General features: G+C 38.4%; 1 protein-coding gene across 2 annotated transcripts in view; it reads left to right on the top strand.

Moving 5' to 3' along the window:
* Positions 1 to 15,286, top strand: part of UBA2 (ubiquitin like modifier activating enzyme 2) — a 53,804-nt gene that overhangs the window by 22,866 nt on the left and 15,652 nt on the right. For both annotated transcript variants that reach the window (XM_054710518.1, XM_054710519.1), the window contains 3 exons: positions 2,129 to 2,222; positions 2,321 to 2,433; positions 9,409 to 9,564. In XM_054710518.1, coding sequence (XP_054566493.1) covers positions 2,129 to 2,222; positions 2,321 to 2,433; positions 9,409 to 9,564 — 363 coding nt within the window. The remainder of the gene's footprint in view (positions 1 to 2,128; positions 2,223 to 2,320; positions 2,434 to 9,408; positions 9,565 to 15,286) is intronic.

Raw genomic sequence — 15,286 nt, 5'->3', positions numbered from 1 at the left:
AATAGTATTTTGCAATTAGATGTCATATTTCTTTTACATATAGAAGTATGTTTTTAAAAGATTTTTATTGATTTTTAGAGAGGAAGGGAGAGAGAGAGAAACATGTGAGAGCATAATGTCGATTGGCTGCCTCCTGCATACCCCCTACGGGGGATCAAGCCCCCAACCCGGGCATGTGCCTTGACCAGAATCAAACCAGCAACCTTTCAGTGCACTGGATGACGCCCAACCAACCAAGCCATACCAGCCAGAGCTAGACGTCATATTTTGAGGTTTATTTCTAATTGCAGTCAATATTTTACAAGGCTATAAGTGACATATCTGTTACAAAGTTTATATGTTCCTGTGATAGTAAAGATTTTCCATGAGTTTTAAAGTAAGGGAAAAAGTGTAGTCAGTATTAGCAAACAATATGATAACTGTGCAAATTTTGGAATTGTGGTTGAATCAGACATCTAAAATGAAGATAGTGAATTTAGATTTTTGGGGATTCTTGTAAACAGTTTTTAGGTACATGTGATATTAGGAGTAACTATGTTTTAAAAATATTTTCATTGTTATTGTTACAACAGGAATTTGGGAGGTTTTCATCTGTACACAGGGGCTAGATAAGGAAACCTTGGAAGTGGGAATTGTTACTCTGAGTAAAATCTACACCTAAGGGGTGTGAAAAGCTAGTTGCCTAGGGAAGTAACTGATAGACACTGTGTTGGATACTTTAAATATTTCAGCTTAATTCTAAGGATTGGGAACAACCTAATTTCAACCACAACATTCCGAAGTGTTTATATAATTTTTAATATTTAATGTTTATATAAACAGATTAAGGAATTTTGATTCAGGGAAGTTGATTTGCCTTAAGTTACACAGCCAGCCAATAAATATATAAAGGGCTGACATCCTATCAATACTTTTCCTTTCTTTGGTACTTCTGAATTATAGGGTAGGATAGAATCTTCTCAGGAAAGCAGGAAACCTTGCTGAAATCTAATTACAGAGACTAGGATATAGTCTCAGGAAGAATATAAGTTGTCAGGGGAAAACTTTTATTGTATTGTCATTTCTGAAAAGAAAGAGCAAATGTAGTAAGTACAGTGGTATATATATATGAAGGAGAAGGAAAGCCAAAAGGAGTTGTCCAGGTATTTCTGAGACTATCTGAACAGTTTAAAAAAAAAAAAAAAGGCTCCATTTCTTTGCCTGGAATCTGTTTGTCAAACAGCCTTCTCATTATAGGCATACCTCATTTTTAAAAAAATATATATTTTATTGATTTTTTACAGAGAGGAAGGGAGAGGGATAGAGAGCTAGAAACATAGATGAGAGAGAAACATCGATCAGCTGCCTCCTACAAACCCCCTACTGGGGATGTGCCCGCAACCAAGGTACATGCCCTTGACCGGAATCGAACCTGGGAACTTTCAGTCTGCAGGTCGATGCTCTATCCACTGAGCCAAACCAGTTATGGCAGCATGCCTCATTTTATTGTACTTTGCTTTGACGCATTTCACGGATGTTGCGTTCTCTCTTTTTTTTTTAAGTTGATTTTGGAGAGGGAAGAAAGAAGAGGGGAACATTGATGTGAGAGATATACATCAGTAGGTTGCCTCCCATATGTGCCCTGGCTCGAATCGAACCAGTGACCTTCCGGGGCACAGAATGACACTCCATCCAACTGAGCCACATCAGCCAGGGCAAATGTGTTTTTAACAAACAAAAGGTTTATTGCTGTGGTTTGGAATGGAACCTGTAGTATCCAAGTATGCCTGTACTGACTAATAAACCCAGGAAAAGATTGCCATTGTCAATTAATAGAATTGGTGTCCAAGTTCCTAGGAGCCTGGTGGCTCATGGCATTCTTGTCAGATTACATTCCTGGGTCAGAAGAGCTGATGATGAGACCCTGCGCCCTACTTATCCAATCTCCATGCTACTGTAAGGCTTTATCTCCTGCCAGGCCATCTCATGTTCTAGTTGATTGACTGCAATGTTTTTTTTTGTTTGTTTGTTTGTTTTTTTTATTGACTGCAATGTTACAAACATGTGAAAGTACTGTTCTGAAAGTAATACTAATCAAATTAGTAAAATTGCAGGGAGACTTATTAAATTAAATTTAAATTATTGGCAGGATGACCCATCTGCAATGGATTTTGTCACCTCTGCTGCAAACCTCAGGATGCATATTTTCAGTATGAATATGAAGAGCAGATTTGATATAAAATGTAAGTTGTACTTCAGTTGTGACATCTAAAATACTATTATTTTCTTTTTTAATACTTAAGTGTATTCATCTTTCTTTTAATTTTTAATGTCTTTTTAGCAATGGCAGGGAACATTATTCCTGCTATCGCTACTACTAATGCAGTGATTGCTGGGTTAATAGTATTGGAAGGATTGAAGATTTTATCAGGAAAAATAGACCAGTGTAGAACAGTGAGTATTTGTATTTTTTATTCACTCTCTTTGTAAAGTAATACATATTTGCAGGAAAAAAAAACAATAAAAAAAAACACACATTAAACTGACAATTTTAAAACAATCAATAAAACTGGTTTAAACTGGAAAAATAATTATTCCAGTTACCTTGTGAGTGCTGAGTTCTTTATGCGTTTTTAATTTTGTTTGGTTGTTTTATAGTCCCCTGTTCTTTTTTGTTTTCAGTTACAGTTTACATTTTATATTATATTTCATATGTTCAGCATAGTGGTTAGACAATCATAGTGTTTTTATATAGTGTTCCCCTCAATACTTTCAATACCCACCTGGCACTATACGTAGTTATTACAATACTAGTGACCCAGAGTGTGAAATCGCGCGAGACCCACCCTCACGTGCCTCACTGCACACATAGCCTCCTGGTGACCGGTCTTTGGTCGTTATGGCGTTAGGGCCACTAGGTTTTTATAATATAGATTATTGACTATTCCCTATGCTATACTTTACATCCCTATGTATAGTCCTTTATATTCTTTAATCATTTTACTTTAAACCTGTTTTATATTATTTGATAATGTTACTGTCTGAAATCTCTATGAATGAGTCTACTGTTATGTCTGCCAGATATCTCTCATAGTACAGGAATATTTGTCTGTGTGGTGTATACAGGCAGTCCTCTGGTTACGTCAGACTCGATGTACATGTACGTTGTTTTGTGGTTATGTTGCCATCTCCCATTTATTAAAAAAAAGTTCCATCATTTTGACGTATGGACATATGTGCTTTATGTTTTTTATTATTTACCACAAGTAAAGGTCAGGAATTGTTACCTTTCTTTTAATTTTTTTTTACTGTTTCACTTCATTACTGCTGTATAGTGCTCCATGTGAGTGACATAGGTGCTTATGTAGGTAGGTTCTGACTTAACAGCGAAAATCGCTTTACTTTGCACTGTAGGAACAGATCTTTGACGTAACCCAAGGGCCTGCTGTAATTTGTTTTTTTAACTGACTTAGTATTTGTTAAAACTCTATTTTTGATAATTCTTTAAGGACCCCTTAAAGAGGTATTTCTTCAGAGGATTTGTGTTTACTTATATCTGGGTGCCCTAGGGTCTGACCAATCCAGGGCCATTTTAAAACTTTTTAGTTTTTCAATCCACATACATATTCAGACAGCAAGTCTGCATGAGCTATATTATTGTAATTTTATAAAGGAAGTTTCCACTCTCTTTGATGCATCAAGATTGAGATAGTTTTTCTTGTAATTTCTGTGAGGAACCTATCCTTCTCTTCTTTATTCTTCTTCCCTTGCAGGTCCTTGTTTTATGTGTCTTCTTAGGTGTATCTCAAGAGTAAGCCACTTGGATATTCTCTGTGGATTCCTGCTTTTATTCTGTATCTGAGGTGCTTTGATTTCCTACCAGCTGAGCAATTAAAAATCTCCTTAAACATATTGTGGCCAATATTTTTTTGCAATTTAGTTTTTCCTTTTATAAAAAGATCAATTTACTTTCAGGAATTTCTATTTTAAAAAAAACAAACCCTAGTCTGTGATGGTATTTCAGTGCCATTAGCCCTTGTTTGTTGTTGTTTCTGTAAAAATATTCTCACTTGAGGATATTTTTTCCATTGCTTTTCAGAGAGAGTGGAAGGTGGCAGCCGGTTGGGGGTGGGGGAGTGGAGAGAAATATCCCCTGGTTAGCTCTTGATTGAGCTCTAAGGGCCCGGGAGCAAAACTGTGACCCTTCCATGTTTGAGCCAACATTCTAACCACTGAGACATGCCCGTCAGGGCTTTAGTGCCATTATTGACGTAGTATTTAAATATCTTATTGTTTTCATGAAATTTCAGGGTGAAGGAATGTAGAACAAGCATGTCAAACTCAAAGGCTAAGGGCCAAATAAGGTTTAGTTTATGTGGGCCACCACCAAAATAAAAAAAAAGCTTCAATTTCAATAGAAATGTAGGTTTATTTCGATAGAGACACGAAGGTCTGAAATAAATGAGTAATTGTTAAAATAATAGGACATTTTAATAAAAGTTAATATTTTTTCTTGAATATTAACTTACCAGACACTGAATAACTGCACAAATTAATAAGGTGACACAAACCTATTTTTCTTGTTCTCCAAAAGTAAAATATTTCCTGTTGTGCACATCAAGCAAGTCCGTGCAAGACTAATGACATGGCAGTCGGCTGCTAAAATATCCACTGCTACAGTGAGTGGAGAGAAATGGTGCGCCTGCGCTAAGAAGCATAAGGGAAATGAGTGCAACACGATTATAGTAATCAGTCATTAGCGAACATTGTAGTTCGTTATTAATAATTCTGTATAACAGGATATTGTAAAAATTAAGTTGCGAAATTTTTTTTAAAATATATATTTTATTGATTTTTTACAGAGAGGAAGGGAGAGAGATAGAGAGTTAGAAACATCGATGAGAGAGATACATCGATCAGCTGCCTCCTGCACAGCCCCCACTGGGGTTGTGCCCGCAACCAAGGTACATGCCCTTGACCGGAATCGAACCCGGGACCTTTCAGTCCGCAGGCCGATGCTCTATCCACTGAGCCAAGCCGGTTTCGGCAAGTTACGAAATTTTTATTAAAACATTATGTTGGCTTGGCCACAAAAATACTTGTTATGGGCCACATGCGGCTCGTGGGCTGCAAGTTTGACATGCTTGATGTAGAATCATGTTGCCAGTCTGCTATCTTTTTATTAAAATTTTTTTTAGCTAAAGGGGAGATAAGGACACATATGTAATACCTTAATCAATAAAGAAAATAAAAATACAAGGAAAAAATTTTTTAGCTAACATTTTTAATTTCTAAGAACTTCACTCTTTTAGTTCTACCTTTTTTTAGAAACCTTAATTTATCCTGTGGCTACAATATCCCTTTGAGCTCACAAACATTTCTTTTTTTTTTTTTTAAATATTTTATTGATTTTTACAGGGAGGAAGGGAGAGGGATAGAGAGCTAGAAATGTCGATGAGAGAGAAACATCGACCAGCTGCCTCCTACACACCCCCTACTGGGGATGTGCCCGCAACCAAGGTATATGCCCTTGACCGGTATCGAACCTGGGACCTTCCAGTCCGCAGGCTGACGCTCTATCCACTGAGCCAAACCGGTTTCGGCACAAACATTTCTAATTGTTGAATTTATTAAAATGTCTACTGTTCCTGTAACATCCTTATTGGTTCCTTGCCATCTCAGCTCTATTCTTTCTTCAGCTAATGATACTTATTTCTGGATTTTATTTGTCCATAATGAATTTCAGGATGGGTTATAGTGTTAGCCTGCATATTAGTAGTATTAGTGTTTGTTTTCATTACTGTCAATTTGCTTAGGCACAGTTACCTTTCCAGTGAAGCTCAAGATCAAACAAATCTGTTTCCCCATTGTACCCTGCTTCCAGACCCATTAGTATAAGGACTAGTACCAGTAATACTGTTAATATAGGAGGTCTTTTCCTCTCTCTTACTGCCTCTCGAGGAATTTACTGTGGGAATCTATGGGACTTTTCTCTTTAGAATTAATTAATCTTAGCAAATACCACAGAACCTAGTAGTCACAAGATGATGAATTGTATGTTAGCTTTCAGTGTTGTCTTGACATTTCTTTGTATTGAATCTGGCTAGTGTTCTCCAAGCTTCGTAGTAGTATGAGGTTAGGACCTTTCAATTTATTTTTTAATATATTTTTATTGATTTTTAGAGAGTGAAGAAGGGAGAGGGATAGAGAGATAGAAACCTGAATGAGTGAGAAACACCAATCAGCTGCCTCCTGCACACCCCCTACTGGGGATCGAGCCCACAATCTGGGCATGTGCCCTGATAGAGAATCCAACATGTAAACTCTCAGTTCGTGGGTCGACACTCAACCACTGAGCTACACTGGCCAGGCGCCTTTTTAAATTTCAGCGTAGTTTTTTTTTTTTTTTTTTACTTGCCTTGGTTCTTTTTTCTTTTGATTCTTATTTTTTTTTAAATTTAATCTTTATTGTTCAGATTATTACAATAGTTTCTCCTTTTCTCCCCCATAGCTCCCCTCCACCTGGTTCCCAACCCAACCTCTGCCCTTACCTCCCCGCCACTGTCCTCATCCATAGGTGTACAATTTTTGTCCAGTCTCTTCCTGCACCCCTCATTTCTCCCTGAGAATTATCAGCCCACTCCCTTTCGATGCCCCTGATTCTATTATATTCACCAGTTTATTCTGTTCCTCAGATTTTTAATTCACTTGATTTTTGGGTTCACTTGTTGATAGATATGTATTTGTTGTTCATAATTTTTATCTTTACTTTTTTCTTCTTCCTCTTCTTAAATAATATCTTTCAGCATTTCATATAATACTGGTTTGGTGGTGATGAACTCCTTTAGCTTTTTCTTATCTGTGAAGCTCTTATCTGACCTTCAATTCTGAATGATAGCTTTGCTGGGTAGAGTAATCTTGGTTGTAGGTTCTTGCTATTCATCACTTTGAATATTTCTTGCCACTCCCGTCTGGCCTGCATAGTTTCTGTTGAGAAATCAGTTGACAATCCTATGGGTGCGCCCTTGTAGATAATTGTTTTTCTCTTGCTGCTTTTAATATTCTCTCTTTGTCTTTTGCTCTTGGCATTTTAATTATGATGTGTCTTGGTGTGGTCCTCTTTGGATTCCTTTTGTTTGAGGTTCTGTGCGCTTCCTGGACTCGTAAGTCTATTTCTTTCGCCAGGTGGGGGAAGTTTTCAGTCATTATTTCTTCAAATTGGTTTTCAGTATCTTGTTCTCTCTCTTCTCTGGCACCCCCATAATTCTGATGTTGGTATGCTTGAAGTTGTCCCAGAGGCTTCTTACACTATCTTCAACTTTTTGGATTCTTTTTTCTTTTTGCTTTTCCAGTTGAGTGTTTTTTGCTTCTTTGTATTTCAAATCTTTGACTTGATTCTTGGGATTCTCTAGTCTGCTGTTGGGTCTCTGTATAATATTTTTTATTTCAGTCAGTGTATGTTTAGTTTCTAGTTGGTCCTTTTTCATATCCTCGAGGGTTTGGCTAAATTTATCGGCCTTGCCGAAACCGGTTTGGCTCAGTGGATAGAGCGTCGGTCTGCAAACTGAGGGGTCCCAGGTTCAATTCGGTCAAGGGCATGTACATTGGTTGTAGGCACATCCCCAGTGGGGGTTGTGCAGGAGGCAGCTGGTCAATGTTTCTCTCTCATTGATGTTTCTAGCTCTCTATCCCTCTCCCTTCCTCTCTGTAAAAAATCAATAAAATATATTTTTAAAAAAAATTTATCGGCCTTTTCTAGGAAATTCTTGAAAAACCTTATAACCGTGGTTTTGAATTCTATATCCAGTCGTTTATTTTCCTCCATTTCTTTTGTTTGTGATCTGTTACTTTGTGTCTGCATTTTTGCTGCTTCCCTGAGTTGGTAGGGTAGCTTTGTGTGCTAGGTGTCCTATATGGCCCAGTGGCTCAGCCTCCCCAGTCACCTGAGGTGGACACTCTTGGTGCACCCCTTTGTGGACTGTGTGTACAGTCTTGTTGTGGTTAAGTCTTGATTGTTGTTGGTATCAAGGGAGGAATTGACCTCCAGGCCAATTGGCTATGTGTATCTTCTGTATCTACGCCGGGAGACCTGTGCTGGAGATAGCCTTATAGGACCAAACTTGCAAAATTGCAAACACCTCTGTGCTCAGCTTGGATGGGGCAGAGTCTCAGGGCTGAGCAGACAGTCTTGGCTTCCTGTCAACCCTACCCTTGTACGCGCACCTCCAGACATCTGTCTTCCGCGGCTCCCCTGAGTTTCTGTCTGACAGTCCAGATTTCCCCAGGCTCGCCCAGAACTGGGGTTCAGTGCAGTCAGGAGCTTCCGACTCCCTTCCACTAGGGAGAGCTAGCGGCAACCTCAGCAGTCAGTCTTCTCTGCGTCTACTTGCACGCGCGCGCCTCCAGACCACTGCCCGCCGCGGCTTCTCTGAATCTCCGTTTGCCTTTCTCTCTACCTGACAGTCCAGGCTCCCCCCGTATGAACTTGGGTCCACGGGGTTTCGCCCGGAACTGGGGTTCAATGCAGTCGCGGGCTTCCTTCCTTTTCCCGCCAGTGAACGCCAGCCAGGCACTCAACTGCCCTTCCTCTCTGCGCACGTTCTCCGTACATCCGTCCTTTGCAGCTCCTCTGATTCTCCATGTGCTTTCCTCTTTCCTTCTAGTTGTAGAATTTCTACTCAGCCAGCTGTCCTGTGGTTCTGGATGATGTCTGTTCTGTCTTTTAGTTGTAGTTTTGAAATTGTTGTGGGAGGCAGCAGTTTAGGTGTTTACCTATGCTGCCATCTTGGTTTCTCCATTCCTTGCCTTGGTTCTTATTGTTTGGATATTAGAGAAATGGTAACTAGGTGCTTATAGTGCCAGAAATACATTATTTTTTTCTCTTAATTATGTAAATGTTAATATTGTAGTCATAGAAAATTTGAAAAGGAAGGTAAGCACATTGGTTCCATACATCTGTGAAAGCATTCTCATTAGTTGAGAAGTTGGCTTAAAATTGATAAGAATAACTACTAGGAAGGCACCCAAAAACTGATTTAATGGTACCAGAGATGAGTATGGCTAAGCCCTTAGTTTGCTAAATTAATTTGCAGCCTAGTCTACAGTCTTAAATATAAGTAAATTTCTTTTCAGTAAGCTAAGCCTTTTACATGGTAGCTAACTTTTTAAATTTACTTCTTTCATTACTATTTATTCCCTCTATGCTCTCTTCCGCCTCCACCCACACTCCTCCTTACGTGGTAGCTAATTTGAAAAGAAGTTTGGGAAATCAGGCTCTTAAGGTCATGCTTTCCTTATTCTTTTTGCCATCTAGAAGGGAATATTTGTCATTGTTAAATAACATAAATAAAAGACAGTAAGCTTCCGATGCATTGTGTAAAACTGTGGCTTGAATTTCTGATTTCTGCTTATGTTTTTTCTCCTCCAAAGATTTTTTTGAATAAACAACCAAACCCAAGGAAGAAGCTCCTTGTGCCTTGTGCACTGGATCCTCCCAACCTTAATTGTTACGTATGTGCCAGCAAGCCAGAGGTGACTGTGCGACTGAATGTCCATAAAGTGACTGTTCTCACATTACAAGATAAGGTAAGTGCAGAGGCTAATTCTCTTTCACAACTTTGTTCCTTTTCCTAAAAGAAAAAAACCCTCAAGTTTCCTTTTGCAAACTAAAAGCCTCATAATTACTCTGAAAGACTCTGGCTACTGAAGTGTGTTGCTCTGATATCCTTGATCACTTTACCATTTGGGATCCTGCTGGCTTTTTTCTCTGTTGTTTCAGAATATGTGCCTCACATCCCAGAAAGGAATTAACTGCATTTGTCTACAAAATGCACCGTGGGTATTGCAAAGGTGGTGCAGTATCTTGGCAAACAAGAGTTGCTTTGCTCACTATTTCCCAGTGTATAAATTCTGTATTTTTGGCAGACAGGAAGTATCCTAAAAGAGTCTGGTGATGTTGTGTTGAAAAGATACAGCATTTATTTTATTATTTTTTTAAATATATTTTTTATTGATTTCAGAGAGGAAGGGAGAGGGAGAGAGAGAAACATCAGTGATGAGAGAATCATTGATTGACTGCCTCCCACACACCCCCTACTGGGGACCAAGCCCGCAACCCAGGCATGTGCCTTTGCCCGGAATCGAACCTGGGACCCTTCGGTCCTTAGGCTAATGCTCCATCCACTGAGCCAAACAAATCAGGGCAGCTACAGCTTTTTTATCTACTCATCTACTGATGGGCACTTGGGTTGTTTCACATCTTAGCTATTGTAAATTGTGCTGCTATGAACATGCATGTGCATATGTTCTTTCTTTAAAGAATTTAAAAAATATTTTTATTCATTTCAAAAAGGAAGGGAGAGAGAAACATCAATGATGAGAGAGAATCATTGATTAGCTGCCTCCTGCATGCCCCCTACTGGGGATTGAGCCCACAACCATGGCATGTGTCCTTGACCAGAATCGAACCTGGGACCCCTAAGTTCGAAGACTGATGCTCTATCCACTGAGCCAAACCAGCCAGGGCCATACATTTTTTCTGATTCGTGTTTCAGGTTTCTTAGGATTTTTTCCTAGAAGTATGATCACTGGGTCAAATGGCAGTTCCATATTTCATTTTTTGAGGAAACTCCCTACTGTTTTCCTCCATATTTCATTTTTTGAGGAAATTCCATACTGTTTTCTGTAATGGCTGCACCAGTCTGCATTCCCACCAGCATGGGGTACTCCACATCCTCGCCACCACTTACCATTTGTTGATTTGTTGATGATAGCCATTCTGACAGATGTGAGATGATACTTCATTGTCGTTTTAATTTGCATCTCTGATGATCCGTGACATTGAGCATTTTTTCATATGTCTCTTGACCATCTGTATGTCCTCTTAGGAAAAGTGTCCATTTATGTCCTTTGCCCATTTTTTAATTGGATTGTTTGTCTTCCTTTTTTTTAAGTTGCATGAGTACCTAACATATTTTGAATTTAACCCTTTATCAGATGTATCATTGCCAAATAAATATGTTCTCTCATACAGTTGTTGATGGTTTCTTTTGCTGTGCAGAGCTTTTTATTTTGATGAAGGCCCATTTGTTTATTTTCTCCTTAGTTTCTTTTGCCCTAGGAGATGTATCTATAAACATATAGTATTGTTACAAGAGACGTCTGAAATTTTGCTGCCTATAGTTTCTTCTAGGATTTTTATGGTTTCATGGCTTACATTTAAGTCTTTCATCCATTTTGAGTTTATTCTTATGTATGGTGTAAATTGTTGACCTAGTTTCATTGTTTCGCATGTAGCTGTCCAATTTTCCCAATACCATTAATTGAAGAGACTGTCTTGACTCCATTGTATGCTCTTGCCTCCTTTGTCAAATACTAATTAAGCAGAATGTCTTGGGTCGATTTCTGGGGTCTCTGTTCTGTTTCATTGATCTATATGCCTGTTCTTGTGCCAGTACCAGGCTGTTTTGATTATGGTGACTTTGTAGTATAACTTTAAATCTGGTATTGTGATTCCTCCAACTTTGTTTTTCTATCGCGAGATTGCTGCAGCTATTTGGGGTCTTTTCTGATTCTATATATAAATTTTTGGAGTATTTATTCTAGATCTGTTAAATATGATCTTGGTATTTTATTTTATTTTTACAAGAGGAAGAATCCAAAGATAACGATCATTCATGTATACAAACTTCTAAACAGCTTTGTAGTACCTCACCCTTAAATATAAGAGGCAGGCCAAGAATCAGATACCTGAAAAATATGAAAAACACTAACAAAAAAACACACAAAATAAACAGAAAGAAAAAAAAAGAATCTAAACAAAAAGATAACTAATGTGAGGGCACAAGAATTCTTTTTTAAAAATCCTTAGCATCTTTAGAGAAGTAAGTTCACATCTACGAATAGAAAACCATCTAGAAAGTTCAGAAAACAAGAAACAGTTCTTGGATTTTTAAAACACAGTAGCCCGGCCAGTGTGGCTCAGTTGTTGAGCGTCGACCTATGAACCAGAAGTCACAGTTTGATTCCCAGTCAGGGCACATGCCCAGGTTGCAGGCTCTATCCCCAGGGGGGGGGGGGGGGTGGGGATGCAGGAGGCCAGCAGGTCAGTGATTCTCTCTCATCTCTGATGTTTCTATCTCCCCCTCTCTCTTTATTTTGATGATAGTAGGAAAGAACTGGAAATCTTCCCTTGCTCTGGAACTTAGAACTACCAGCAGTTATTGGTTTGCTTGCTATTCGGGGAACATAAAAGTTCTCTTGGATAAGTTTCACAAATCTTGTATTCTCGGTTGGCATCAGACAACTGCCAGTTTGAATTTGGCACACCCATTCTCTTACATTCCTCAGCAAGGTCAATAAGGTCCCAACCTCACAGTCGTTCAGAATCATTTTGTTTGGTGTTATAAGAGAACGCATAGAGATCTTCATATTTTACTTTTTTTGACAGTTGTAGCAAAGAGTTGTAAATATCATGGCAATCTCTCCCTCTGGGAACAATGAAATGCACAATCCTGACATTCTTGCACTGAATGACAAGTGGGCATCCAGAAGTCATCAAAGCCAGTTTCTCCACTGAGCCAATATGATGATGCAAAATCCAGGTTTCTTTCTGCTGAGAGTCTATAAATAATAGATGTGTGGCCGTAAGATATAGTGTTCCTGTTAATGACTTGTTGATACTGAATCGGTCAAGTAATTTCACTTGCTCAACCTTGATCTTACGGATATGCTCCATGCCACAGAGACGTCGTACCATGAGGCGAGAGAACCTAGGTGGCGACGGCGACTCAGACCCAGCAGGCTGATCGTGGTATTTTAATAGAGATTGCACTGAATCTATAGATTGTCTTGGGTAATATTTTAATGTTGTTGATTCTACCACTCCATGAACACAGTATATTCTTCCACTTGTTTATATCTTCTATCTTTTTCAACATCTCATAGTTTTCCAAGTACAAGTCTTTTACCTCCTTGGTTAAGTTTATTCCTAAGTATGTTAATTTTTTTATGCAATGGTAAATGAGATTGTTTAGTTTCTCTTTCTGAGAATTCATTATTTGGTGTATAAAAAGGTAATTGATTTTTGGGTGTTGATTTTATATCCTCTTGCATGGCCGATTCATTTATTAAATCTAATAATTTTTTGGTGGAGTCTTTGGGGTTTTCTATGTACACTATTTTATCACCTGCAAATAATGAGAGTTTTACTTCTTTCCAATTTAGATGCCTTTTATTTATTCTTGTCTGATAATTGTGGCTAGGACTTTGTTGAGTAAGAGTGGTGAAAGCAGACATTCCTGTCTTGTTCCTGTTCTTAGGAGAAATGATTGTTACAAGTTTTTGCCCATTGAGTATGATGTTTGTTTTAGGTTTGTCATATGGCCTTTGTCATATGGAGATATGTTCTCTCTATTCCCACTTTGCTGAGAGTTTTTCTGCATCTATTGATATGATCACGAGATTTTTATCTTTCAATTTGCTTATGTGATGTATCACATTTATTGATTTGCAAGCATTGTACCAGCCTTGCATCCCTGGAATAAATCCCACTTGGTTATGGTGTATGATCTTTTTTTTTTTTTTTTTAATATATTTTTATTGATTTTTTAACAGAGAGGAAGGGAAAGGGATAGAGAGTTAGAAACATTGATGAGAGAGAAACATCGATCAGCTGCCTCCTGCACAATCCCACTGGGGATGTGCCCGCAACCAATGCACATGCCCTTGCCCGGAATCGAACCTGGGACCCTTCAGTCCGCAGGCCGACGCTCTATCCACTGAGCCAAACCGGTTAGGGCTGATCTTTTTAATATATTGCGATTTGCTAATAAAATTGGTTGAGGATTTTAGCATCTATGTTCATCAGTGATATTGGCCTGTAATTTTCTTTCTTTGGTCTTTATCTGGTTTGGGGATTAGGGTAATGCTGGCCTCATAAAAAGAGATTGGAGTGTTTCTTTCTCTTGGATTTTTTAAATAGTTTGAGGAGTATAGGTGTTAGTTCTTCTTTGAATGTTTGGTAAAATTCCCCTGTGAAGCCATCTTGACCTGGGCTTTTGTTTGGTGGGAGTTTTTTTTTTTTTTTTTTTTTGTTTTTAATTACTGCTGCTATTTCTTTTGTTGTTATTGGCCTATTCAGGTTTTCTGATTCTTCTGATTTAATTTTGGGAAATTGTATTTTTCTAGGAATTTGTCCATTTCATCCCCATGATCCAGCTTGCTGACATGTAGTTGTTCATAGTATTATACTTTTGTATTTCTGTGGTGTCAGTGGTTAATTCTCCACTTTCATTTCTGATAGTATTTATTTGAATCCTCGCTCTTTGTTTCTTTTCTTTCATTTTTTAAATATATTTTTATTGATTTCAGAGGAAGGGAGAAGGAGAGAGAGAGCATGAGAATATCAGTGATGAGAGAGAGTGTCATTGATCGGCTGCCTCTTGCACAACCCCTACTGGGATCAAGCCTGCAAACCAGGCATATGCCCTTGACCGAAATCAAACCGTGGACCCTTCAGTTTGCAGGCCGATGCTCTATCCACTGAGTCAAACCAGCTAATGCTGTCTTTGTTTCTTTTCTTTTTAAAAAAATATATTTTATTAATTTTAAGGGAGAGGGATAGAGAGCTAGAAACATCGATGAGAGAGAAACATCGATCAGTTGCCTCCTGCACACTCCCCACTGGGTATGTGCCCGCAACCAAGGCACATGCCCTTGACCGGAATCGAACCTGGGACCCCTGAAGTCCGCAGGCCGACGCTCTATCCACTGAGCCAAACCGGCCAGGGCTCTCTTTGTTTCTTGATGAGTCTGGCTAAAGGTCCATCAATCTTGCTTATCCTTGCAAAGAACCAGTTCTTGGTTTCATAGATTTGTTTTGTATTGTTTTTTTAGTCTCTATGTCATTTATTTCTGCTCTAATCTATTATATCCTTCTACTTACTCAGAGCTTTTCTTGTTCTCTTTCTAATTCTGTAAATTGAAAGGTTAAGTAGTTTATTATTAATTTTTCTTTTCTTTTTTTTTTTTTTAGGTAGGCCTATAGTGCTATGAATTTCCCTCTCAGGACTGTTTTTGCTATGTCCTGGAGATTTTCATTTGTTGTGTGTTAATTTTCATTTGCTTCCAGGAAGTTTTTGATTTCTTTCTTGAATTCATTGTTTAATAACATGATATTTAAGTCTCCATGTGTTCGAATATTTTGGGGTATTTTTACTGTAGTTGATTTCTAATTTCATTCCACTGTGATCTGAGAAGATGCTTGATATGAACTTGTAGAGATTTGTTTTGTGTCCTGACGTGTGGT

This window comes from Eptesicus fuscus, chromosome 21 (assembly GCF_027574615.1).
Source record: "Eptesicus fuscus isolate TK198812 chromosome 21, DD_ASM_mEF_20220401, whole genome shotgun sequence".
Taxonomy (NCBI): Eukaryota; Metazoa; Chordata; class Mammalia; order Chiroptera; family Vespertilionidae; genus Eptesicus; species Eptesicus fuscus.
This window is presented reverse-complemented; position numbering and strand designations above follow the sequence as displayed.